Below are 24,209 nucleotides of genomic sequence, written 5' to 3'. Positions count from 1 at the left end.
TTAATATGGTAAGTGTCTGTGTTTGGGTGAATCAGTATTCAAACTTACTGACGTCGAGAAGTCAAGAAAAATGCTAAAATTGTTTCTTGAAACACTCATACGTCCGCCATCCTAGGTATGACACAACTATAAATTTTTTCTTTCAATAAGGTTTTTCAAGCATGCCATAACAACCACTGAAGCTGCAAGGACAGATTTTTATGTTCAGAATGAGTTAAAAATAATTGTTACGTGGCTTAATCGTTCGATATCAAGACTACAATAAGTGATAGTGTCGCTGAGACAGACTTTTTAGATTACATTTTAAGTGCATTATTTCAAGGCCATACTATTCTATAACAAAGCTGTAGTCCCAAAGTTAATCCACCGTCTTCGCGATCATTTTCTTCATTCAAGAACTGTATACTGTATGTAAAATGATGTATGAGGCCGAGCAGAAGTCCTGCCCGACTTCGCCAACCTCTGACATTTGTGTAATTCACACACGTAGCAATTGCTTCCAACTACGTCAGTCTTTACTGCTGAGCATATTCATAGCAGGTAATTTAATGTTAACAACTGAGTTGAAAACGTAAATTGTCAGAGCGATTGACCCTTCGTCAATCGCTCTGACGAAGGCCTAACGCTCGAAACGTCGGCTTTTTTACCCTTTACGGTGGCCAGTTTACGTTTTCAACCCAGTTAACATTAAATTACTTGCTATACTCTCCCACCGACGCAGCACTACAGTTTCTTTAGAAACTTACCCCCTTTATTAATTTATTCATAACTCTGGCAATCTAACGATGACTTTCAGCGTTACCTTGTCACTCCTTCCTCCTTAGATCTTAAAACTGGAGCCTCTGAGCTCGATTGGTGCTTCTTGTAGTTTATCATACGTCTTTTCAAGCCCTGAGGTTAGCAAAGACGTAAAACCAAAATGAAAATTGAAAGTTTTCACCTTTTGGTTTTCTTTAAGTAATGCGTTGCGTGACTGAGAGGAAGAGCTAAGCCCACGCCTTACGAAGCTAATAGCGTGACCCTCCAGCAAAATAATCAAAGGCTCCGCCTCTCACAACGCCTCTCTGTTTATTACAAATGGAAAGCCGATGATTTAAAAAATATTTTTTTGAAAAACGAGTAAGTAGGATGAATTGGATCAGGTTCGAAAATGGTCAATTTTTTTTTTGCAACATTTTTGGATGTTGCAAAATGTTGCGCTCGTTTGGCCAGCTCCTTCACAACATCTCACTACACGATCCAACGATGTTGCAAGAGATTGAATTGAAATATTGCTTGCGTGTGGCCGAGCTTTTACCATGCCACTTAGCGTGGTATTCACAACCACCGCCTACCATTACGCCTCTCTGTTTATTACAAATAGAAAGTCGATTATTTAAAAAATGCTTTTAAAAAAAAAAAGTCCATAGGATCAATTGCATCTAGTTTGAAAATGGTCAAATCTTTGTAGCCACAAATTTTGGATGTTGCAAGATGTTGCGGTTGTTTGGCCAGCTCCTTCACAGCCTTCCAACAATGCGTTGAAATGATCCATGCGTTTGGTTTATGTTCACACCCCCAAAAATTCCTTATTTGGTGTGCGTTAGCCCACGACGCAATCGAACGCGTGTATGTGTACCAAACTTATCTATGTAATCAACGGCTAAGATAATTCTAAGTCTATGATATCGCTTTTCTGTAGGAAAATCTGCAAATGTCTGGAAATCCAGAGCGAAGGTAAGGGTATTTCTTTCTTGCGGAACAGCGGAAAGCTTAAAATAACGCTTGTAAGCGAACCACTTACTCCACGTTCTCGATTTTTGGCCGGTCCGAACTAGACCATGTTTGTTAATTTATTTTTGTGTTTTCGAGTAAGCTTATTGTATTTTAGCGTTGCTAGGATGATAGAGAAGTTTTCATAATAATTCAGCTAACAATGGTGTAAAATTGCGGTTGAAAAGGTGTAAAATGTACATCTACATTTTGCATTTGTTTATATTTGTGTGATAGAAAAGCAAAGGGACAGGTGACGCTAAAGCTAACATTTCGCAATTTAGCTTAATCACGAAACGTACAATGGCATCGAAATTTTATTTTACTGGGTTAGTTAACCTTTTCCATCCACAAAGATAGCTTTAAACTTTTTAAAATATAAGGCTTCCTGTTAATTAAATCGCAAGCAATATTAATAGAAAATTAAAAAGCAATTGTCACATAAATAAGCTTTAGTCGAATTCCTTCTAATGTGACTATTGAACAGTATGTAAAGAATTATTCAGCTGCTAACTTAATGCTCATTATCAAACAATTCCAAATGCTAAATTATTTACAACCGATTGGCCAATCAAGCAGTATTTTTTTATGAATAAATATGCTAGTTGATGCAGCATAAACAAGCGAGATATACTCATGCATCTTAATTTTTTAAATTACTTTAATTTTTAGGCATGACTTCTAAAACTCAGTAAAAAAATGCTTGTTAAATTTTAAGGAATCTGCAGTGTATTTGACCACACACAAGTTTTAACAGGGTGACATGAAGTAATTTTTAAGCCCTTTTACTGCCAATTTTGTCTCCTTTGCCTGTCAGCATGGCTCATGGTATTTAACCTGGGTCAACAAAGGACTACACATAGAAAAGAAAAAGTGCAAGACACACAGAAAGTGTCTGTTAAAGAAGTTGGTTTACCAAGAGTCAGAAACAATTTTTCATGGTTAAGCACTCGTCAACTGGTTATGGAAAAGCCTTAATGTAATCTTGAATTACTTTTTACACTCAGGTGAAAATTTCTCCAACTCTGTGCTTTATTTTCATGCTCTCTCTCTTTCTGATAATTCAGAAGCAAAGCAACCTTTCTAACAGGAATAACATTTGACTTGAGGGAAAGCCTTCAGTCCCTCATTGTTTTGCAAAATATTTGCCAAATGTCATCTGGTCTTTGTTTAATGAGTGCAGCCAAAATATAACAATACTCTAATTGTCCCTACTGGTAGTTAGACAAAACAACATTGTTCTGTAAATATCAGAGCTTGATGTAATTTGCATTTTTATATCGGAAATCCTTTTGGTTTTTTCTTTGCTCTGCCTACTTTGAGATGATGTACAGGTTTGTAACAGAAAAATATACTTTCCTAGCCTAATTTTTTTGAAGGTTGGTTGTGCTGTGCATCAGTTAATCTACACTACACATTAAAAATTGCTAAAGACTCTAACCATAATGGTTTTGCATGGCAAGTAACTTACCGGTAATTGCCCAATGTTGTGGTTAAAGTTAATCATTTATTACAGCTTTAAATTTACATTACTTCATGATAAGGTAGTCCTGAGGTAAATTTTCCCTATTTGGTCAGGATTTTGCCATCCAGACCATTTCCATGGAAACAGACATCAGCCATGTTTTTTCACTAAAGCCACAAATTCAAGATACACAAGTTTGATCCAAGTGCCATATAATAAACTAATTACCAACCTTGCTTGTTCCAGTGGTACTGGGGAACATTGGCTCTTGATTACTTTTGTACAGACTTCACTGTGCTCAGTCCATACTGCCACAACCTCAGGCCAATATTCTCCAGTACGGCCCTTGGTTAATAAGAAGTTATTAATTTTTCTCTGTGGTGAAGTATAATGATAATGAGTTTGAAACAATTAGAAACCTTTGAACCAGGGATAAAGTTGAACAAGAACATCTGCACTGTAAGCCTTAAAATGTGTACTCAGTTAAATTTTTCTAACCTGTTTAGGGAAATCAGTTTCGGCAAAACATATTTGTGTATTCAATTATATGGAATGCAATAAGGACAGCCAGTCATCATCCTTGTCAGGGTTTGCTACACTTGTTTTGTCATACATCAACTATTTGAGTTGCAGGATGGTGGTGATTCTCTATACTATTTGTATCAAATGTCCAATCATGTTAGTTTTGAGAAGTTGGTGTTTAATGAATCTATTCCATGATTTAATAGTTTACCCTTTCCTCATCACTTGCCTGCTGCCACTTGTCTAGAAGAGAGAGTATCTCTTGGTCACTTCTGAACAGTTTTTTCTTTTGAATATCCAACAGATGTGAATTCAGTCATGACTATGTCATTGTAGAAGAAATTTGTAAAACAATTCTTAATCAAACCAAACATCTACCTACCATTGGTATAATATGTGGCACTGGTTTGTCATCATTGGGAGACATTGTCAAGGATAAGGATGCCATTCCTTATGAGAAGATCAAACACTTTCCAAAGAGCACAGGTACATTAGTGAATCAAACATCAATCATATTTGTCTTCTGTGAGTGAGTTTGAGCCAGTTATTTACTGTTCCATAGCTCTTAACTAGAATCATCTATTGAATTGTAAGAATCTCATACCCACCAACAATTAATCATAGTTTAGGCTCTTGTCATTGATTGTACCATCATAAAGACAATGGTATTTAAACCAATGTTTTTGCATACTCAGTTAAAGGACATGTTGGGCAGTTTGTGTTAGGCCTCCTTAATGGCAAAACTGTGGTCATGATGCAGGGTCGCACACACTTATATGAAGGATACACAGTTGGCGAGGTTGGTTTGGTTTCTGTATTTAAAATATTGTTGGTTAAAAAAGGCACTTAAGTTCATGAAAACTGATTTGTCAGTTTTTTCATAATTTTACTGGCTTAAAGACCTGAGCAGCAAGAGTCAGTTCCCATCCAGAAAAAAAAAATATGTGATCACACTTGTAGTAACATGTGTGATTCAAAGTGTGATCTCAGATGTGATCCCAGGAGTTTTTTTTTTGGTCTTTCCAACTTCCTGTTACTTCAATTTTATTTCTTCTACCCTTGTTAAATTAACCTGTTAACTGTACCCCCCCCCCTCCCCAACAAATAAATGAATAAAACAATGTTGTACTGTGATTCCATGAATCTTTAGCTACATAAGGCAACATTGAACTGAAGGGAAGGGGGGGGGGTCTTGTCAATGATTAAGAGTGTGGTAGATACAGGAGTGTCATTATTCACAAACATGACCAATTTTGATGCACATTGTAGATAATTAGACAATATGATAAGAGGATCCCTTATTGTTGACATAACTGATCATCAAGATGATGTTATTTGTTCTGTATCACAGATCACTCTTCCAGTTCGTGTGATGATCCACTTGGGTATCAAAACTTTGATTGTCACTAATGCTGCTGGAGGACTTAACAGAAGTTACAATGTTGGTGACATTATGGTTATCAAGGACCATATTAATCTTGCTGGACTTACAGGGGAAAGTCCATTGAGAGGTGTTAATGATGACCGGTATGTTACCTTAAATTTTGTAACCTATATTCTTCGTAGTAAATGTATGTATCAATGTTTTGGGTAATTAAATAATACAGATATGTGATCTTTTCATTAGTTTTGGTCCAAGATTTCCAGCCCTCTCTGATGCATATGACCGATCCCTTGTTAAAACTACTATTGATACAGCCGCTGACTTGGGCTATTCAACATTCATGCAGGAAGGAGTTTACTGTGCACAAGTTGGGCCAGCTTTTGAGACCCCTGCAGAATGTAGATTCTTAAACATGGTGAGATAACATTTTGATCACTTGTTCTGTAAAGTAGAGATCATCACTTAATTGTTGTGAATAATTGCAGGGAAAGTATTCTCACAATATTTTACAGAATACTGTACCTCATGGATATTTAAAGTAAAGGAACAACAAATGAGGGGATTTGATATGCAATTTTGTGGCATTAACATGTCCTTCCAAGTCTGGGAAGAACATGTATCTTATTTAAGATATTGGAATGACTGTTAAATCAGAGATCAGTCAGCAAATAGACTTTTATTTCTGGCAAGTGCAATTAAAGGTTGCCAAGTGGCAGTGATGAAAAAGGGTTGGAGCCATGTATTACAGAGCAAAACCATTGGAATCCCTGATTACATTTCACTCTCAGCTGTACTTGTTGTTTCCCCAAACCACCATTAACCAAAATGTGTTTGTCAGGTTGGGGCAGATGCTGTTGGAATGAGCACAGTGCACGAAGTGGTGGTGGCAAGGCATGCTGGGATAAAAGTTTTAGGCATCTCTTTAATAACAAATGTTGCTGTCATGGGTTATGATGACAATGTCAGTGCTGCCAACCATCAAGAAGTGCTAGAAACTGGAAAGAAAAGATCTGCTAACATGCAGAATCTGGTCTCCACCATTGTTGGTAAAATTTAATTTGTCTGATGGTTTGGAATATGGTGGCGCAAGCAAACAAGAATGTAATTTTTATGATGTAATAAGACAATTCCTTGCACCCCTATGGATACAGCCTAATTATAAAGTAAATATTTGATCAAGTCATCCTCATAAAGAGTTTGTTTCCTATTGCCCCATAACTTTCTAACGGCTCTTTTATGAAACTATACAATACGCAAAGTTAACTTTTATTTTAGATGATAACAGGGAAAAATTATCTCAAATCAACCTTGAATAAAGAGAACGGGGGGAAACAGATCCTTGGGTGGAGTTAAAAAGTTGTGTGTATCCCAAAACTGTGGAAAAAATAGATCACAGGAATAAGCATGGCAAAGTTCTGTTCCAACCCAAATCACTCCCCACCCCCCTCCCTCACCCCCTCACTTCATCAGCCCCTGGGTGGGTGTTCTTTTCCTTTTAAGCCACTTTCTCAAGAGGAAAGGAAATTGGATGACAAACTTTTTATGGTGATGACCTTAATGATAATAGAATGCTTGGGATATCTAATTAAAGAACAACATGTGATCCCTCTTAATTTCAGTATTTTGGGGGTGATATTTACTAACTATTAATTTGTGTGCAATACTATTAATTTTTCCTCTCGGTTTTTTTGTAAAAGTTATTTCATGAGGAGCATAGAATATAGGCATTTTGAGCCAGATATGTCATGGTGGATCAAATGTCCCTGAAGTGTTTGCCTCCTAAAATAGGCATCTCTCAAAAAACCACTCTAAAGGAAATAAGAATAGCAAATAAAGATATAGTAATTTTAATTTACATTAATTTGAAAAGACATCGAGCGAAATATGGGAGAAACAAAACCCATTATTTCCTGATAGCCATATTTTTTTCTGTCAAGACCAAAAAATATTAATAATGTGTGAGAACTATCTTCTTTGTAACTTTGTCTGTAGTATGTAGTATGGTAAGAAGTGACTGAGTAAATGGTATCATGTGATGTAAATTTGAAGATTCAACCTGCCAAAATGCCCAGAAGGTTGCCCAGAAGGGGGAAGTTGAAGTTGAATTGACTGACGCATTATTAATTTTTTTTCTGATGTAGACTGCTGTAAACCTTAACAACAGAGAACTGTTAGCTTGCAACCTTTGTTTGGTAGTTCCATATTTGTTTCAGGCTGTAATATGTTCTCTAATTGTTGGGAATATTATAATAATTGTAATTCTGTGCTGAATTTTCCAAAGAACTACATCAGATGCATTAATTCCACATTCAAGCTGAATTCTTTGGTGCATATTTTAATTTGTTTAGTTTTTTTAGTGTTCCCAAAATCCAAAGGAAACTTCTTCCAATTACATAGAACTTTGATTATTATAATTTAGATGATTGTTGAGATGCTGTTCACCTATTCTGATTGATTGGGCATAACATCATTGTGCAGTTTTCAATTGATGTCTCTAAAGGAGAAAATGAAGGAAAACGCAGTTGCTATTGGTGTCTGTTTCACAACTATATGTACTCTTTCACGTTTCCCTCTTTCAGGAAATTAACGTTTCCTTTATATTTAATGGTTTGAAAATATTAATTTGAGGTATATACTGAGGTATGTTGTAAGAAAATTGCAGTACGTAATACACCATAAAGAACAGTTGGATATAATATTAATAACAGTTTGTTTTAATAGTGCTGTTGTTGAAGTGTTTTCTTTCTATAAGTTTGTTTTGGAGAAAAACTCTGAGTGTTTTTATTTATCATTTGGTAATTTTTTCCTACCCACCCCTAAAATCCCTGAGACATTCCCTCCTTTGAAGGAAATAAGACATTTCTAACAAATCCCTCACAATCTTTTTCGTTTAGTACCCACTGCAGGTAATATCAAGTATTTCTACAATTTAGGAAATAATTTGTTGCACAGCATATAATTTTCAGAATAAATTCAATATTTTTTACTTTAAATCCAAATTTAGAATATTCCTATAGAGATTTTACAGATAAATAACTTAATTTTACTCCAGAGGTCCTATCCTCTACTATCTTTGCCCATGAACATTCAGTTCATATTCTTCATTATCATCATCACTTCCAAGCTTTTCTTGGTCTGCGAGGAGCAGCCCTTTTAGTTCAATATCACCATTTAACTTGAGTTCCTCTATTTTCTGTTTGCTTAACTTCAAATTCTCTGAATCTGAAAAGAAAATTAGAATTCTTAAATTTAAATTTTGGCCAATAAAAGTTGCAGTATATGGTATTATAGTCAATCAATGCCAATCCAGGAAGACGCAATTCTTGAGAAGTGCTTGCTAGTATTGTAAACAGATTGAGTACCCAATACAAGTCATTGTAACAGTGATTCTGGTTACATATACTTGTTTGATGGTTTGCTGATAATGTGAGTCCAACAATGTCCTCATTCTTTACAAAACCTACCTCTTGTTGCCTTTGCCACAACATGGACACTTATTCCAATTAGACACAGGACAAGCCCAAAAAAGTTCACAGTAGTCATTCTATCCCCTGCAAACTCAGTGGCAAGAGATAATGTACAGATTTCCTTTAAATAAAAAGAAGGGTTGGGTTAAAAAAAAAGTAACAAAACTTTGTTTTACACAACAATCAACCTCATCAAGAATTAATGGAACTGAGCAGTACGACAAAGGTACACGTGTATCTATAGCCACCCCAACAGCAGTCACCATTCATAACCCTGTACATGTTTTTGTCATCATGCATATTCTCCATGCTGTTCTTTATACACTTCCTAAGGTGCTGACAAGGAGAATTTGTTTACCAATCAAAAGCTTCTTTACTTGGTGATCATTTCCTTCATTCTCATAACCTTAATGTGTGATTCAGGGGTGATATTGTAAGGAGAAATTAGATGCTAGTCACTTATAAGGTTAAAGGGTTTAAAACACCCTCACATTGAACCACTAGGTTAAAAACAATTTACTTGCCAAACCCACCGCTTATCAAAGAGAAGATGAGAAGGAAAAGACTTGCTAAATGAGCAAGATAAATGACCCAACACTGACAGGCTAGTGAGCAGGGAAATGTGAAAAAAGTTCACCCTGAAATACATAGAGGGGTCCCTGCTAACTTTCTCAAAATAAACCTTTGATGAATTTGAAAGTTCTAAGTGTGATTTTTTTTCTTGTTGGTTTTTCTTTTCTTCTCTTTTTCTCTTTGCGTGTTTGGAGTCCATTTATTTAAGTCTTTTCACTCTGTAATTATACTTATTGTTTCATTAGTGCTTTTCTTGTCATTTTGTTGCTGCCTTCTGTTGCTCTGTGCTGCCTGCATAATTTATCGTGTAATATAACCGTTTCCTTTTTTTTTTTTTTGCTAAGAGCAGTTGAGTAATGTTTCTGTGGTCATAACAATGTAAGTATTTCATAGTCATGTTGTTCGTTCTTTTTTTAGGTTGTATATTGTGTAACTAGTGTAACCGTTTGTTATTTTCTTTAGTTTCAACCAATGTTAGTCTTAGAGTATTAAAGATCATGCTTGTATAAAGACAAGGAGTTGTCAATTTCAGCCACAGATTCCACATAAGTGCAGTTATAGAATTACTGACATCAAGCCACATCACATTTACAGGCAGTGTATTTCACTAATATCAGAACACAAAAGTAAAGTACACAGAAAGCAGCTAGAGCACAAAAGAAGTGTAGTAGCTGAGTGTTTCTCCCCACTTCTTGAGTGCTCTAGCTGCTTCCTAGTGCTTTACAACAAAACAGAGTACAGTCAAGGCTTCCCTATTTGTTTTACAATAAAAAGTCTGTTAAATTCCCTACGCATTTCTTTCAAATTTCAAAACAAACTTTATTTCTAAAGAGAACAACAGTGTTGTCAGCATGCTCAATACTATAATAGACCACACTCTTTCAACTAATGACACTGCACATTATATCCAAACGTTATAATAAACTGCTCAGTATGTGATCCTACTAATGACATCTTTCAGTTTACCTTAAATATTCCTGATATGGAGAGTGTTAAGCTTGATGTATGGGAGAGAAGAAGAAACTCAGAAACACTAATCATGAAGGCTAAGAAACACCCAAACATCACCATGGCAATGGTCACCCATAAGGTATAACTATCTGAGGCCCTGAAGAGCTTTGGTGACATGGCCAAGTCCTGTCCTACAAAATCACAAATAACAAGTATTTAATTAATTTACCGTATTTACCCGCAGATAGGCCGCACCCGCGTATTGGCCGCACCCCAAACTTTCAATGGTTTTCATGGGAAAAAAAAAATTGTTGAGGTCGAGTACCAGGATAAATAAAGCAAAGTTTGAAATCAACAACAGCTGATGTGTATCAAGTCAAGTTTATTTTTGCAATAATTCCTACACGAACGTGAAAATGTTCAAACTAGAAACTGAAACGCCTATTCGCTAACATTTTATATACAAAATAATCTTAATTAAAGATAATTTTTTCGAACAAGTTTCTGTCCTTATATGTACAAACACGAGTAAAGTGAAGCATAACCCTTGTAAACACGTTCGCCAAAATCATAAACAAGTTGTAATCTGTTAACAACTATTAAGATATTTACATGAAACTAATATACATTCCGTGATGAACTTTTCAATCGATAAAAGCTACACAACAAAGTTTCATTGTTGTCCGATCAAAATTAAAATCCATTGAAATCACCTTCATCAATGTCACTTTCACCAAAAATGTCACGTTATTCTTGTTCGTTCAAAATCGGCGATTTCTTATTGCCTGATCGAGAAGTGTCAAACGAAGACGACAAGTTTGCAGTGGCTGTTTATGAAGAACTTGGCATCGATGGGAAGAAAATTGTTGGACATTTACCAATGGAATTCAGCAGAATTGCATCCTATTTTATAGAGAATGGTGGTGAAATTTCCTGCAAAGTGACTGGAAAAAGGAAGCACTCGAAAGGCCCACGAGGAGGAATGGCTATTCCGTGCAAGCTGTTTTGGACATCTTCAAACAAGAGACACGTTAAAAAACTTGATGCGCTCATTGCTGCAGAGAAAATCAAGATTCTTCGAAGATATGGACTTCGCGTTTAGTTGTATGTGTTGTAAGTTAGGAACAATTTAAAGCGAACATTAAAACGCCAATTTACTGTACTACCGTGAGTTCTCGTGCATATTAATGAGGTGTCAAAACGCTTGTACCCGCGTATAAGCCGCAACCCCAATTTCGGTCCCATTTTTCTGGGAAAAAAGTGCGGCCTATCCGCCGGTAAATACGGTAACCTTTTAAACCCTAATATCTGTGTACATATTCTCCATACTGTTCTCTCAGCATTTCCAAGGGTTCTTAAGAGGAGAACTTGTTTTACAATCAAAAGTTTCTTTAGTTATTGATCATTTGTTTATTTGTGTGACTTTTAAGTATGATTCAGGGGTAATATTGTTAGGAGAAATCACAAGTTAGTCACTCTTAGGGGTCAAATGGTTAGACATTTATTATAAACTTGTTCTTGCTGGAAGGAAAACAAAGCTGTAAAGTAGTTCTGTTGCAAGTATGCATGTTAATAAGTGTTGGCAATAACTCCCTGATTTGCTAACTTGCTAGGATCGATTATTAATGAAATTTCAACAATAAGACAATGTATTTTTAGTTGATTGACTTACCCTCTATGTAAAATGCCAGGGGAATCAGAGTTAATGTCATAAAAGGTTGGAGATGATAAAGTGTATCAAGGGGGTTGTGAAGACCTACAAAAGGATAGAAACACAAGAGCAATGTACATGTAGTAAGACCTTAGCTCTTAGGGTATATGTTTTGTGTACAGTACTGTTATAAATGTTTTGAATCCACAACTGTTGAAGATAAATAAATGTTTCTTAAAGTACTCAATTTTAATATTTCAGTTATCACTATTACTCATGTTAACAAGAACCACACCTAAATCTTCTTTTTGTGTTAAAATCTGCGCAAGTGTCCATCGTAAGCCACTCAGTACTGAAGCAGTTAACACCTTGAGGATGAAATACACCATAGTGAAATATTAGATCCATCTTAAACACTAACCTTTCATGTCAGTGTCATTTAACCCTTTAATTACCAGAAGTGATTAACATGTAACCTCTCCCTATAATATCCATACATTATTGAGCAAACAGGTAATGAGAAAACTCAAACTTAGACAAGTAGAAGTTGTTATTTTGATCTATCCCCAAATTCTTGTAACCAATTTACCAGGGAATGAGTAGAAGTAAGAGGGGAGAGTTAACAATCAGATCTTGGGAGTTAAAGGGTTAACTAAAATTGAAAATTATGACTGAAATTTAAACACAACTGATAACCATAGATAAACTAAACAATTTCTATCACCGGAGAATTGAAAAACACCATTTAAAAAATATATACTTTTGTTTTTGTGATTAACTTACCAAGAGAAATCCCTCCTTATTGAATTCAGTAGCCTCATAAGTGAATAAAAACAAGCCACTCGCAATTAACAGGATTACAGCCACCAATGAAAAGTTCTGTCAAATACACAAAGAAAAACAAACTAATGGTTACTGAGTTAAAAATTATCTGCTGTGAAAATCTACGTGCTCAGCATTATTTTCAGTGTTCTATATCATTTGCAATTATAGCTATTTCAAAACAGTCTAAGATCACATGCTTGGTTTAAAATAGCACATGTAGATAGCTGACTTGTGTAAAAAATTGTTTTTATGAAAAATACCTAAAGAAATATCTCAAAATCTAATACAAACAGAGCAAAATCCTGTCAAACTTGTCACAAGCTATTAGTCTGTCCCAACAAAGCAAAGAGTGGGTGAGTGACATCATCTTTTGAGGGGGGGGGGGGGGGGGCACTACTTGGTTGCTTAATCCCACCAACCAGATTTTTAAACTCTACATGTACACAAACTACACTGGGATACATTTTATTACTTACCCAATGCTCTAATCTGAGAACAAGAGCAAACATGAGGATGAAAATAATGCTTGTAGATTTAGTCATGGTGTATCTGAAATAAACAAGGGAAGATTACTTGGTTATCTCTATTTATTAAAATTGTGCAAATTAGAGGATAAATCTGAATCATTACTGAATCTGAATCAGTTATGTTCTGTATCTCAATTTGTCAAATTAACCCTTTCACTCCTAAGATCTCATTAGTAATTCTCCTTACTACCTGCTATAAAATTATTGTCAGTTTTGAGAATTTGCTATTGGATCAACTAATGATATCCTAATTGGCCTTTTTTAAAATTCTCATCACTTGTCTGCTTGATATTGTGTTGATAATGTAAGGAGAAATTCTGTCTTGGTCACTCAGGGAGATAAAGGGTGGACAAAATTGGGGATTTAAGCAGAACTGTTAACAAGCAAAACTTAGTGTCTCATTTGTAACCGTCATATTTACAGAAGGTGCCAGAATCTCAATGCAATTCATCACAGGATATATGTCATGGTTTTCATGTTCATAAGGTAAAACAATTTCAATAAACGAATTAATTGCATCTGATAAATTGATCAATGGCATTTGAGTCTTCGTGAGGGGCTTTTTCTTTGACCAAAAATAACTAGGGAAAATTCCTTTTTACTGTATAAGAAACAATCTTTCCCAAAATTGAAACTGCTTTGTCCTTGTTAGGAAAATGAAATAACACCTCTGCAAGTGAATTTTACATGCAGGTGATTATTGCATTTAATAAGGACTTGGAAAGAGTTTTCAAATTACATCTTGTACCTCAATTGTTTCATGATTTTTTTACATCTTCATGAGTATGTCACAGAATAGGGGGAGAGGAAACTGGGGGGGAGGGGGATACCAGATCAAGTGTTTTTAATTTTCATGACTAGTGAAAATACAAAATTAAAACCACCTGAACTGTAACTTTTTTGCTTTTCATGATGTTTCAGAACATTACAAATTGGCTACTTGGGAAAACAAACCAGTCTTTGTGTACCAATGGTATAAAATTCAGCTTTTCTTTCATTCATTCCACTTACTCAAGTAAAAGGTACCCATGACATTTGAAAAAAACTCTCCCAATGTGAACATTTAATATCCTCCACTAATAAATGATTCATTCCATGAGAAAATACCTACAATGACACTGTGATGAACATTAAGCTCCAGTTAGAAAACCCAATGTCCAGAGCACAAGCTATTGCTAGAAAAAGAGGAAATCAAATAAAATCAGAGTTAAGGGCTATCAGCAATCTCCTTTTCACCTACATGGAACTGTAATCTGTTGGAAAGTTTACCTAATTAACCAGAAAACATGTTACTTTATACACCAAGACAATGAGCTACATTACTCACACATGGCAAGATCTGCTGCAAAACTTTTCCTCTTTAAGGGTCATTTTAAAAATTAAGCACTTGAACATCAGTCTTATACTTTATAGAGCTGTTGTTAATTCTTTGAGGAATCTTCAAATATCTCATAAGGTACCAGAATATAAAAAGGAAGAACAATTCTTAGAAGACAAGATGCAAACATTTGGGGTCATAAGCTAGTCTTAAGTGCAATTAAAAGGATTTTCCACCCTCTCACCTGTGGGTAGAACTCTTTTTAAGTACACAGACCAGGGTAAAATAATACGTGTCTTCCCTGTCTTTAATTCCCAAAGGAATCTCAAAATTGCCGCAATGACAAATACCATTGCATAGTGTACCACTGACACAGACAAAGGAAAGTGAAACCTCTGAAATAAAGGATGAGAGCATATTATATAAGTAATATACAAGAGTCATTAAGTACAAATCACACATATTCCATCTGCTAGAGATAAGCATAATTATCACATGATGTGTGTGGCCCCATTTGTGCACAATCTCATAGAAAACCATGGTGAAAGCTGATGTATGTAGGGTTGACTCAAGCAGGTCCAGAAAAACCTGGCCAGCCTTGCACTCACACAGCTTTGTTGCACAAAATTGAAGGAAAAGAGCAAAAAAGAAAAAAAGTGGTATTTCTCAAGGAACTAACTGCGAGTTTCTTTTTAAGACTCAAAAAAACAAGGAAAAAGTTTTTATTGCAAAGTCTTTTTTCCCTTTGTCCTACATGTACCAGTCTATCACCTCCTATACAGTAAAAACCCACATAAAGAACCTGTGTTTTGAGGGTTCAGGCTGATTTTGTTTTTATTTATCTGGTGTTTCCTGCAAAATCAGCTTGAAAATGTTCTTAAGGTGTTCTTAAAATTGTTTCTAAACATTAAATACTACATTAAATACCAACAGATGAACTCAATGTGCAAGCACAACATTTTAATTAATGGATGGAATTAACCTTATAACTGCATTAATCAAGGTAATAATATTATATTGGTGGAGGGATAGCAGATCTGGTGCTAAACAACTGGAAACTCAGCAAAAGTCAAGTAAATTCAAAATGCACCAGCTCTCCCATGATCCCTCTTTCCAGTGTTCTACTAAGGTAGAGCACTGGAAAGAGGGATCTTTTTTCAGGCTGAATGTGTTCTTGTGTATTTGGTACTTTTTTTAACAAATTTCAGCCTGAATGTTCTTAAATGCACTTGTTCTTTTATGCAGGTTTTTACTGTCTTTAGGCTAAAATAAAAGTTTTGAAATTTTCAACACTTAGTGCTTATCTGATATATGCTCATTAACTGAGTTTGGTTGGGTCAGACAGGAAAACATTTGACTCATCACACAAGGACCTCACTCCCCCTGGTCTGTATATCATGACCCCAAGCCAAATATTTTCCCATGCAGCCTTACCACTCAGTCAATGAGTACATAATATCATATCTTAATCCTTTCACTTCCTGCAGTAATCAATAAGTAAAATCTCCATACAATTTTCAAACAATATTTTCCAGACAGGTAATGAAAACGAAGAAAATTTTCAACAAAAGGGATATTTGTCTTGATATCACAATAAATTTTCAGTACCAGCCAACAAAGTAATTTATGGTCATAGCTTAGGAGAATTAGCTTTCTGATATTGAGAATGAAAGGTTTAAAGCAAGGTAAATCAAAGACTTCACATATGCATAGGAAAACTACCAACCTTCAATAGCCGTTTGTTATAAAATGTTAAGCTGATGGAGGATATGTACATCAACAAAATATAACTAAGATTTCTGAAAGCTCGCCTTAACTGCTGGAAACCAAACAGCTTTTTGGCCATGAAAGAAACCAACGTGAGTGATTCACAGTTAGCAGTGACGTGGATGAACCTTTAAATCGATATTACTGCTCTTCCCTGTCGTGAGGTACCAACAAGAAAGGAAGACGAATTCATTTCTTTCAGTTATTAGAATCTCCAAAAAGTATCCTTTAAGAGACGCGGGAATGTTTATGTTATCTCGATTCAGCATGTAATGAAAACTCGTGATGGATTTGAAAAACTGAGGTCTCCATATTGCTTGGTAACCAATCCAATTACTGTGAATGCCTGGCTACTAAGGAGAAAAGAAAAATAGGCCCGCATATCGCCCACAGTACAAACAGAATTGTGTGCTCAAGCGCACGTCTTCCCTCAAGCTGTAGAGGAACTGAATTTCCCCTGTGGTGCAGGTGCTTACTTAGAAACGAAAAAGAGTTTCGTATCGTAAAAATAAAAAATTCTATTCCAAGTGGGATCATTGAAAATCGACTCGCGAGGGCAAAAATCATTTCTTGTAAACAAGTGTCTCTTGGACAAAATTTGGTTGAAAATACACGACTAGAGTTTAAAGCTAATCAGAGTATTTGTTTACGTATAGGGTCTGATACAGTCACTAGGCATCTTTAAAATAAAGCATAAAGGGGTTAAGTTTCTAAAGAAACTGTGGTGCTATGTCAGGGAAGTTACTGTAGGATAATTTGGTTTTATCAACTGATAATGTAAACTGGCCACAGGAAAGAGTTACTAAAGCTGACATTTTGAGCGTCAAAGCGAATGGAGGAATTATGAGTTGTGTGTGGTTTTTATACAGGAATGTGGAACTAGACTACTGGTAAGAACATGGTGACATGGAAAACACAAGAACAATTTATTTGAATCAAAAGCGTTCGTTCATTCGTTGATACCGTGGCAACCAAGAGTGCCGATTTTAAAGGTGAATTTTTGTTCAAGAATTTGCGGCTCTTAGAACTGCCCAGATGTAAGGAATGAAGGGCTGACGCTCGAAACGCTAGTCTTAGAAACCCTTTACGGTAGCCAATTTACATTATCAACTCAGTCGATGAAGCCGTAAAGTTAACCATCAGAAAGGTTCAGCGAGAGGTATAGCTAAACTGACAAAGGGGTGCGCGGTTTTCAACCGATAAAGGAATGTGCGGCCAAGGTAACAAAGCCAACAATAGCCTCGTTCCTTTTCTTTTTCCAGCCAGGTCACGGGCATCAAATGGTTCATCACTTTTCCGTTAAGAGGTTAAAACTGATTCCAACTCCCTCGTTCTGCACGTCAACCGTAACTTATGCTCTGGCCTCTTCAATAAATAGAAAACTAAAAATTTTTAGAGTGACGTTCGGCGTGAAAGCTTTTACGACATTTCCGCTTTTATTTAAGCCAGACTGACACAAATCTTAGAACAAAAGTCTTTATAATGAAAAACCATTTTACCGATGGGCTATCACAGGTTGTAAGTTTTCCTTCACGAGGCTATCGTCTCATGATAACTCAATAAAATCTACTCAGTTTTTCTCGCTAAACCGAATCGAGACAGACATCATTCTATGTAAAGGGGTTAGGTTTCTACAAAAAACTGTGTTGCTACGTCGGAGGGGGTATTACATAGATAATGTGGTTTTAAAAACTGAATTGAAAAACTCTTTACGGTGGCCGATTTACATTACCAACTCAGCTGATAACACCAAATTACCATCTTGTATAAATACCTTTATCCCACAGAGTTCATCAATGACAATGCTTTTGTGCAGTTCGCACATCATTCAATACAATTCCAGTCGAGGAGATATGAGACAATGCTCATGTGCAGCTCGCACATCATTCAATACAATTCCAGTTGAGGAGATATGAGTTACCGGAGATTCATTATGGATGAAATTTATTTTTCTTGGTCCTATCGTCATCGCAAAAGAAATTTCTAAGGGTATTAGGTATGCCTTTTTTTTTTCTCTCTTTCCCTCTTTCTCTACCTATCTCTCTCTCTTAGAGCGTAACACGCAAAATTTCGTGCAATTAGGCACAAGACTAACACGTTAAAAAAAACAGCAAACTGACGTCAATGATAGAATTGTTTCCAACGCAAGTAACATTAAAGTTCAAACTGCCACTAAAGTTCATTTTTACCTTTGTTTTATCTTATTTATGCTTACTTTGCTTTGCTTTGCTTTGTACTTTGCCTTAATATTTCCAAAGAATGTGAATTCTGAATTTTTATGAAAATGAAAAGGCCAAGCTTTACTGGGAATACAGCTAGCAAGAAATTATCTACCTTACAATAAATTTAGAAAAACCCTGTCCACCTCATGCTGAATTGTATTTAAAGGAAAAAAAAAGAAAACGAAACTAAAGATTTAAAAAGACGTTGAGCATAGGGTGCTTGAAAGCAGTCTTACGCTTGAATTGAAAAGCTTGAGTTTTTTTTTTTTGTTTTTATTTTCTTAATTTTCGTGCAACTTTTATGAAGAATAAGCCCGAATTGTCTTTTGTACGGGCGGTCTAGGGCACAAAAGGTTGGATTTTCTAAAGGAAAATGCAGCTGGCGCTGGTGTAATATTAATACCGCCTGCCTTGGGCAAATTGCACGCACTAACCCAAATACAACCGAAACGAGTCGAGACAAGATTAAGTCAGATGTAGTTCCAGTCTAATCAGGTAAGACTTATTTTACACTCATAAACTCTTTAGAAGTTACCTTTCGACAAATCCATTGATCTAACATGGACCGTACTTATAGAAATATATATATATAAAAACAAACAAACATACAAACAAAGAAGGAAAATTAAAAAATGGTAACAATAATTAGTTCAGCATTTGAACAAAATTTTGGCGAAAGAGTTCTGTTGCCCTGTTAGTACATTTTTTAAGGGGGTTCATGATCTGTAAGCGACATTTTAGAAATTTCATGTCCACACAGCCAAACAGAAAATGACTGATCAAATTTAAAGTAGTTGAATCGCCTTAGAGCTTGTCTGTCTGCACATAAATTTATTTCAGACCCATTTAAATGCAATAAATTGGCGATATTTCGGAAGCTTTTAATCTCACATCGTTCGGGGGAACATGATATAACTCAAGTACGTCCTTGACACGAAAGTACAAACAGATGACAGATGAGCGCAATTCCATTTAGCTACCTCGTCCAGCTAACGTAGCCAGCTCATTTTCACCAAGAAGCAAATACATCGGTACTGCATTGAAAATGTCTGAAACTGTCATCGCTCTTTATGCAAATAAAATTCATGGAAAAAAACCGCGTAATCCATTTTCAGATACGGAAAAATATAAAAAAGTTAACCATCTTGGAATCCAAAACGAAGATTTAGCAAAAAGCAGTTTTACACAGATAATTCAGTTTGATTACCTGCGGAAGTCATTCATTGCCACATTTTCTATTCTTATCCTAAATCATCACTTGAACATGGGTCTATTATCAGTCAAAGACGAATTTGAAGAAAGCCTCAGTTACATTAAATCTGGTGGATATGATATGACCATTTCTTTTTACTCCGCTCTGATTTGGCCTCCGCCCATGGTGATGCAGCATTTTTGGTGACTAAAAAAAACTTCTCTGATAATGAAAAGTTCCGTGTAGTGCGCACATGCGCAATCATTCACGTTGAGCCGAGGCAGCGGTTCATTTCTAGCGGTTCATTTCCAGATTTATGCGGAACAGAGCAAAGCTTCGATTTACCAGTCCTCAAAAGGTTAGCTCCTTCTTCTTAGATTTCAGTGTGCCATGATTTGATTCATGTCTGCCTGTGGGTTGATCTTGGGCCTCGCCGGTCTAAGTTGTTATTGTTGTTGTTTTTTTTTTCCAACTGTATATAATACTTCTAATCACAAACCCATAATATTTGATGTGTTATCGTCTTGGGTTACGTTTGGGTCGTTGTTAACTCAGTTTTTTCTATCGAAAAAACCTTTTGATTCAAGACAACTTGCTACGTTGGAAATTTAGAAACGAGGTAAACTGCAAATTAATTTAGAAAACTGGAACAAGGATCGATTAAAAGGATAAGACAGTTGTGACGCTGATAGCAAATGTCGAAATTAAAAGCATCAGAACAAATGATTTGTTTTATCATCTGCCTGGGTTTGACAAGCTGAACAAACACAGAGAGGGAAAATGTCATGTGAAGCTGAGAAAGCTTGCCATCAAACGAGAAACTGATGACATAAGACCTATAGACGGGACAACTGTTGCCATGAAAATCTTAGTGAACGAGGATAGAGGATATGTTTCTCGCAACCATTTTAAGATAAAACTAAGGACATCAAAGGTAAAGTTAGAGGAAGAAAGCTAAACTCACAACCGACCATGTAAAATCCAGTTGCAGGTTCTTTTGAGTAAACTTTCAATTAAAGGGTATCCAATTACTAATAAATTGTTTTCTATTTTACAATAGCCGAACTTCCGTCGGAATCATCATGGCGAGGATATTCGACTGCATGAAAACCACGTTATTGCTTTTGATAATCATCTGCAATAAGCGCTCAATTACTGTTTGTATGCCATGGAGTTTTCAAAGTGACCAGAAATTGCAAACTCCGGCTAAGCTGCCTGGAAATTATCTTTGGCCTCCACGTAAACCTCTAACGAAACAAACAGATAAAGGTTCTGGGTTTTTCTCCGTAGTTTCGAATAGAGAAGACGACCTTAAAACGTTGACCACCATCACAATAAGAAGTGCTGGATATGATTTTATGACCAGTCATGAAAAATCTCTCAGAATTCGGCGTCAGATAATTACTCGCACTATAACCGAGCCCTCAGTCGTGTCCTCAGTTAAACCCTTTGCGGAAGACTTGGTCGAGCTGGAGCTGGAAATGAGCCAAAAGGGTAACCCAGAGCCTGGGCCTGAGTGGCCAACTGCGATTCAGGCCTGGGGAAAAGCCTGGGACCTACATGTATATGTGTTTGCAGTTCTTTACATCTTAATCACAATAGCTTCTGGCTATGGACTTGCTTATGATCTCTTCAGAAGTCAAGGAATCAAGGGACTCAAACTGACTTTGTTTCTGACATTTTTATTTCTGGGTTCCTCACGTGGTATCATGCTGCTCGTCGATCCTTACAACTCACGAGGAATTTTGGACCTCTACAGTTCGTATGTCACGTGGTCATTAGGCTTCCCGTGTGTCCTCACGGCCCTTGGTCTTTTGCTCTTGGTATTTGGGGAGGCAACCAGTATGGAGATCGCCCCTCCACGATTTCAAAAATTATCCACGGCGCTGGGAATCATGGCTTGCAATATAATTGTAGTATTGGGAGTAGATATCGTCTTCTTACTCGCCAAGAAGTTCATCTCACTTCTGATAATTTGTCATATTTATTTCGTCCTTTTTGGCATCATTTTGACCGTTGGTTATTGCTGCGTAGGCTGTAAATTATCCTGCAACTCGGCAGCAAGTGTATATGGTGATACAGGACTTTTAAGACTTAAAATGTTTGTGTTCACCCTAGCAATGCTGAATGGTCTTTTCATTGGAATTCAAGTCTTCTCAGCTTTTGACTTCGTCCTTCATCCAGGGGCTCTCAGCGCTTGGCCATGGTACGCTGTCCAAACCTCCCTGCGGGCGCTGGAGGTGAGCATGTGTTTAGTGATGTTATTGATTGCATTTAACAACAGAGTGAGATCATCGCCACCTCAAATTAGAACTTCTTTTCACTTCCGCAATACTGTTACACCGTTCCAAGCGTGGGAACCCTCAGAAGGGCAGAAAAGTTAAGAAGATACTTAAAAAGATATTGGAGCTTCAGCCGGAGTCGATTCTTAGAGCAAACTTTTAATGGCAAAGGGAAATCTTACAGCTATAATAAGTGTCTGCTGAAGCGTCAGTCAAATCCTATGCATACGATTCATGCTCATAATAATATGATACTTGTTTTGTATTTCACCTGTGAGCTTATTAGACGGCGAGACTCATGTTCTCGAGGTTATTGCCGTATTTAGTATGCAAAGGAGATTAAACCAGTCCATTTTGTTTTCAATGTAAGACTTTAAGTTATCAGCCTAGAGTTTTGCAGTTCAAATTTAAAAATAAAACATTTTTTTTTATGTGCCAAAAGTAGTGATGCATGAATTCTTGAGAAGCCGTAAATAGCTCATTATTTGTATCAATGGTAATGTTTGACCCGCCTAGAATAAAAATCTCACACTGAAGTTAAGATTTTGCTGATATATCTTTGGGTAACATGCAGGTCTTTTGCATTGATCACGTTAAATTTACGAAGTCGTCTCTAAAAACTGACTCAAAAACTCCACTGAACTTAAGCAGCTACAGCTGTGAGAGCAAATATAAAGCTGTTCCATACTCAAACCTCAAATATTCACTAAGCAGTCCAAAAATGACTACATTTCACGGAATGTTTTCTTTTCGTGGTTTCACAGTGGGTGACACCACAAGCGTTCCTCGTTTAAAAAAACACCCGTAACTGAAAAACAGAAACAGAAATCATCAGATGAAACAAAGCAGAGCTGACTTGAAAACCACTCCGTCGTCGAGATTTTCCCCTTGCGTTGAACCCTTTGTAGTTAGTATGTCGTGATCTATTTTATAAATGGGAAACACTTGCGATAGCCGTTATAAGCTTCGGGTAGTTGCGTCGTTGGTGCTTCAGGTAAGCTTTTTCCATCTACATCATGGGTTTGCGCTAAGAAAAAAATGGTAGTGCTGTTCTTTTGAATACCATTTCATTTGTACTTCAGGTCTGGTTTCAAATATTGGATCTGGGACAAGTCATTTCACTTGAGAATCAAGGTAAACTATAAAAAGTTTTGCCGATAAAATCGCACTTGATTACGGTTAGGGTCTTACCGACTTGTTTTCGATAGTTAAGTACCGAGATTCTGATTAATTCTGATACCTAAGAATAAAATACTTAGGTGGTAGGAACTTTTCCGAAATTTAGTTAGCATTTCAACTTATTTTCATCCGACAAAATCTATAAAGGAAAGGTGAATTTGTGAAAATTAACACAATCAGTAAACACCGCATAGCGTTATGATTTTAACTACTTTGGCCTCATAGCGAGATCATCTGAAAATAAAAAAGTATATTCTCTCCGAAAATGTAATTCACAGATATATCATGAGAGGGAATTTTTTTAAAGGCAAGGAGGACACGTTATGAGACACTAAAATAAATCCAACTATGTAATCATTTCAGATTGAGAATTTCGATCGTGACGATTAAAGAATATATATATATGTAACTTCTATGTCTTAAAAATCTACACACGAAGATTTCATTTTTGTTGCATGGAAATTAACCATGCCCTTGATAAATCGAACGTGCGGTCCGCTCTATTTTTTGCAAGTAACTATTTGCGAAGGCCATTTCAATTATTCTCAAAACATCTCCTGGAACATCTCCAAAATAAACATTTTGAATTTGTTATGAACGTCCAAATTGCAACTTTTCCAGACAATGTGAAGAATATGTCAATCAGCTCAATCGGGAAATTACCACTTGTGGAGCTCCCAGCATAAATGCACGACTTCTGAAAGACATTTTTTCCGCTCGTTATGCGTATTGTTATTGAATTCGCCGATTATGGAATTTGGAGAAATACATTCAATTCTGAAAGTGGTTAAGACAACATAATTTTTTATGCACTAATAATACGAATTCAACCTCATCTGTCTTGAAACTGTTTTTGAGTTTCGTCCAAAGTGCTTATTTTAAACTCTTACCAGCAAATTCGGTGGTTAAATGAGTTTCGTCTCTGAGTTGCAAAACAAGTGAAGCGATAAAGCACCACAGCGCGATTCCCAAACGTGTAGGGTTTGCTCCATCCATGCGGAGCTCAGACTTTTCTTTGTCTCGCACTCATGACAAGACGAATAACATCTTTCTTTCTTTCTTTAAGTTAACCCTTTCACTCTCAAGATCTCATTTTTAATTCTCCTTACTGTGTGCCGTACAATTCTTATGA

General features: G+C 36.3%; 3 protein-coding genes across 5 annotated transcripts; 2 read left to right on the top strand and 1 right to left on the bottom strand.

Annotated features, from left to right (window-relative positions):
• Positions 1–1,384: 1,384 nt before the first annotated feature.
• LOC113667076 (purine nucleoside phosphorylase) lies at positions 1,385–7,846 on the top strand. The gene is made up of 6 exons (XM_027182879.2): positions 1,385–1,716; positions 4,044–4,225; positions 4,435–4,538; positions 5,091–5,266; positions 5,367–5,538; positions 5,962–7,846. The coding sequence occupies exons 1-6, from the start codon at positions 1,694–1,696 to the stop codon at positions 6,178–6,180; spliced, it is 876 nt and encodes a 291-aa protein (XP_027038680.2). The 5' UTR covers positions 1,385–1,693; the 3' UTR covers positions 6,181–7,846.
• On the bottom strand, positions 7,817–16,540 carry LOC113667074 (solute carrier family 35 member H1). The gene is made up of 10 exons (XM_089199618.1): positions 16,162–16,540; positions 14,680–14,830; positions 14,229–14,292; positions 13,067–13,139; positions 12,549–12,644; positions 12,061–12,133; positions 11,787–11,870; positions 10,130–10,305; positions 8,588–8,711; positions 7,817–8,345 (listed from the first exon to the last, which is right to left on the bottom strand). The coding sequence occupies exons 1-10, from the start codon at positions 16,279–16,281 to the stop codon at positions 8,191–8,193; spliced, it is 1,116 nt and encodes a 371-aa protein (XP_089055744.1). The 5' UTR covers positions 16,282–16,540; the 3' UTR covers positions 7,817–8,190.
• A 1,283-nt stretch (positions 16,541–17,823) lies between these two features.
• Positions 17,824–22,339, top strand: LOC113667030 (uncharacterized). 3 transcript variants are annotated; one of them, XM_027182823.2, is made up of 3 exons: positions 17,824–18,198; positions 18,768–18,919; positions 20,677–22,339. In XM_027182823.2, exon 3 carries the CDS (start codon positions 20,699–20,701, stop codon positions 21,998–22,000), a length of 1,302 nt encoding a protein of 433 aa, XP_027038624.2. In that variant the 5' UTR covers positions 17,824–18,198; positions 18,768–18,919; positions 20,677–20,698; the 3' UTR covers positions 22,001–22,339. The 3 variants fall into 3 exon arrangements, with proteins under 3 accessions (XP_027038624.2, XP_027038625.2, XP_089055743.1); XM_027182824.2 differs by lacking the exons at positions 17,824–18,198; positions 18,768–18,919 and adding an exon at positions 19,656–19,974; XM_089199617.1 differs by lacking the exons at positions 17,824–18,198; positions 18,768–18,919 and adding an exon at positions 19,995–20,550.
• The last annotated feature ends 1,870 nt before the right edge of the window (positions 22,340–24,209 follow it).

The sequence above is a fragment of the Pocillopora damicornis genome, chromosome 3, assembly GCF_964200805.1.
Source record: "Pocillopora damicornis chromosome 3, jaPocDami1.2, whole genome shotgun sequence".
Lineage (NCBI taxonomy): Eukaryota > Metazoa > Cnidaria > Anthozoa > Scleractinia > Pocilloporidae > Pocillopora > Pocillopora damicornis.
Note: the sequence above shows the minus strand (reverse complement) of the source record. Positions and strands in the feature narration are given on the sequence as shown.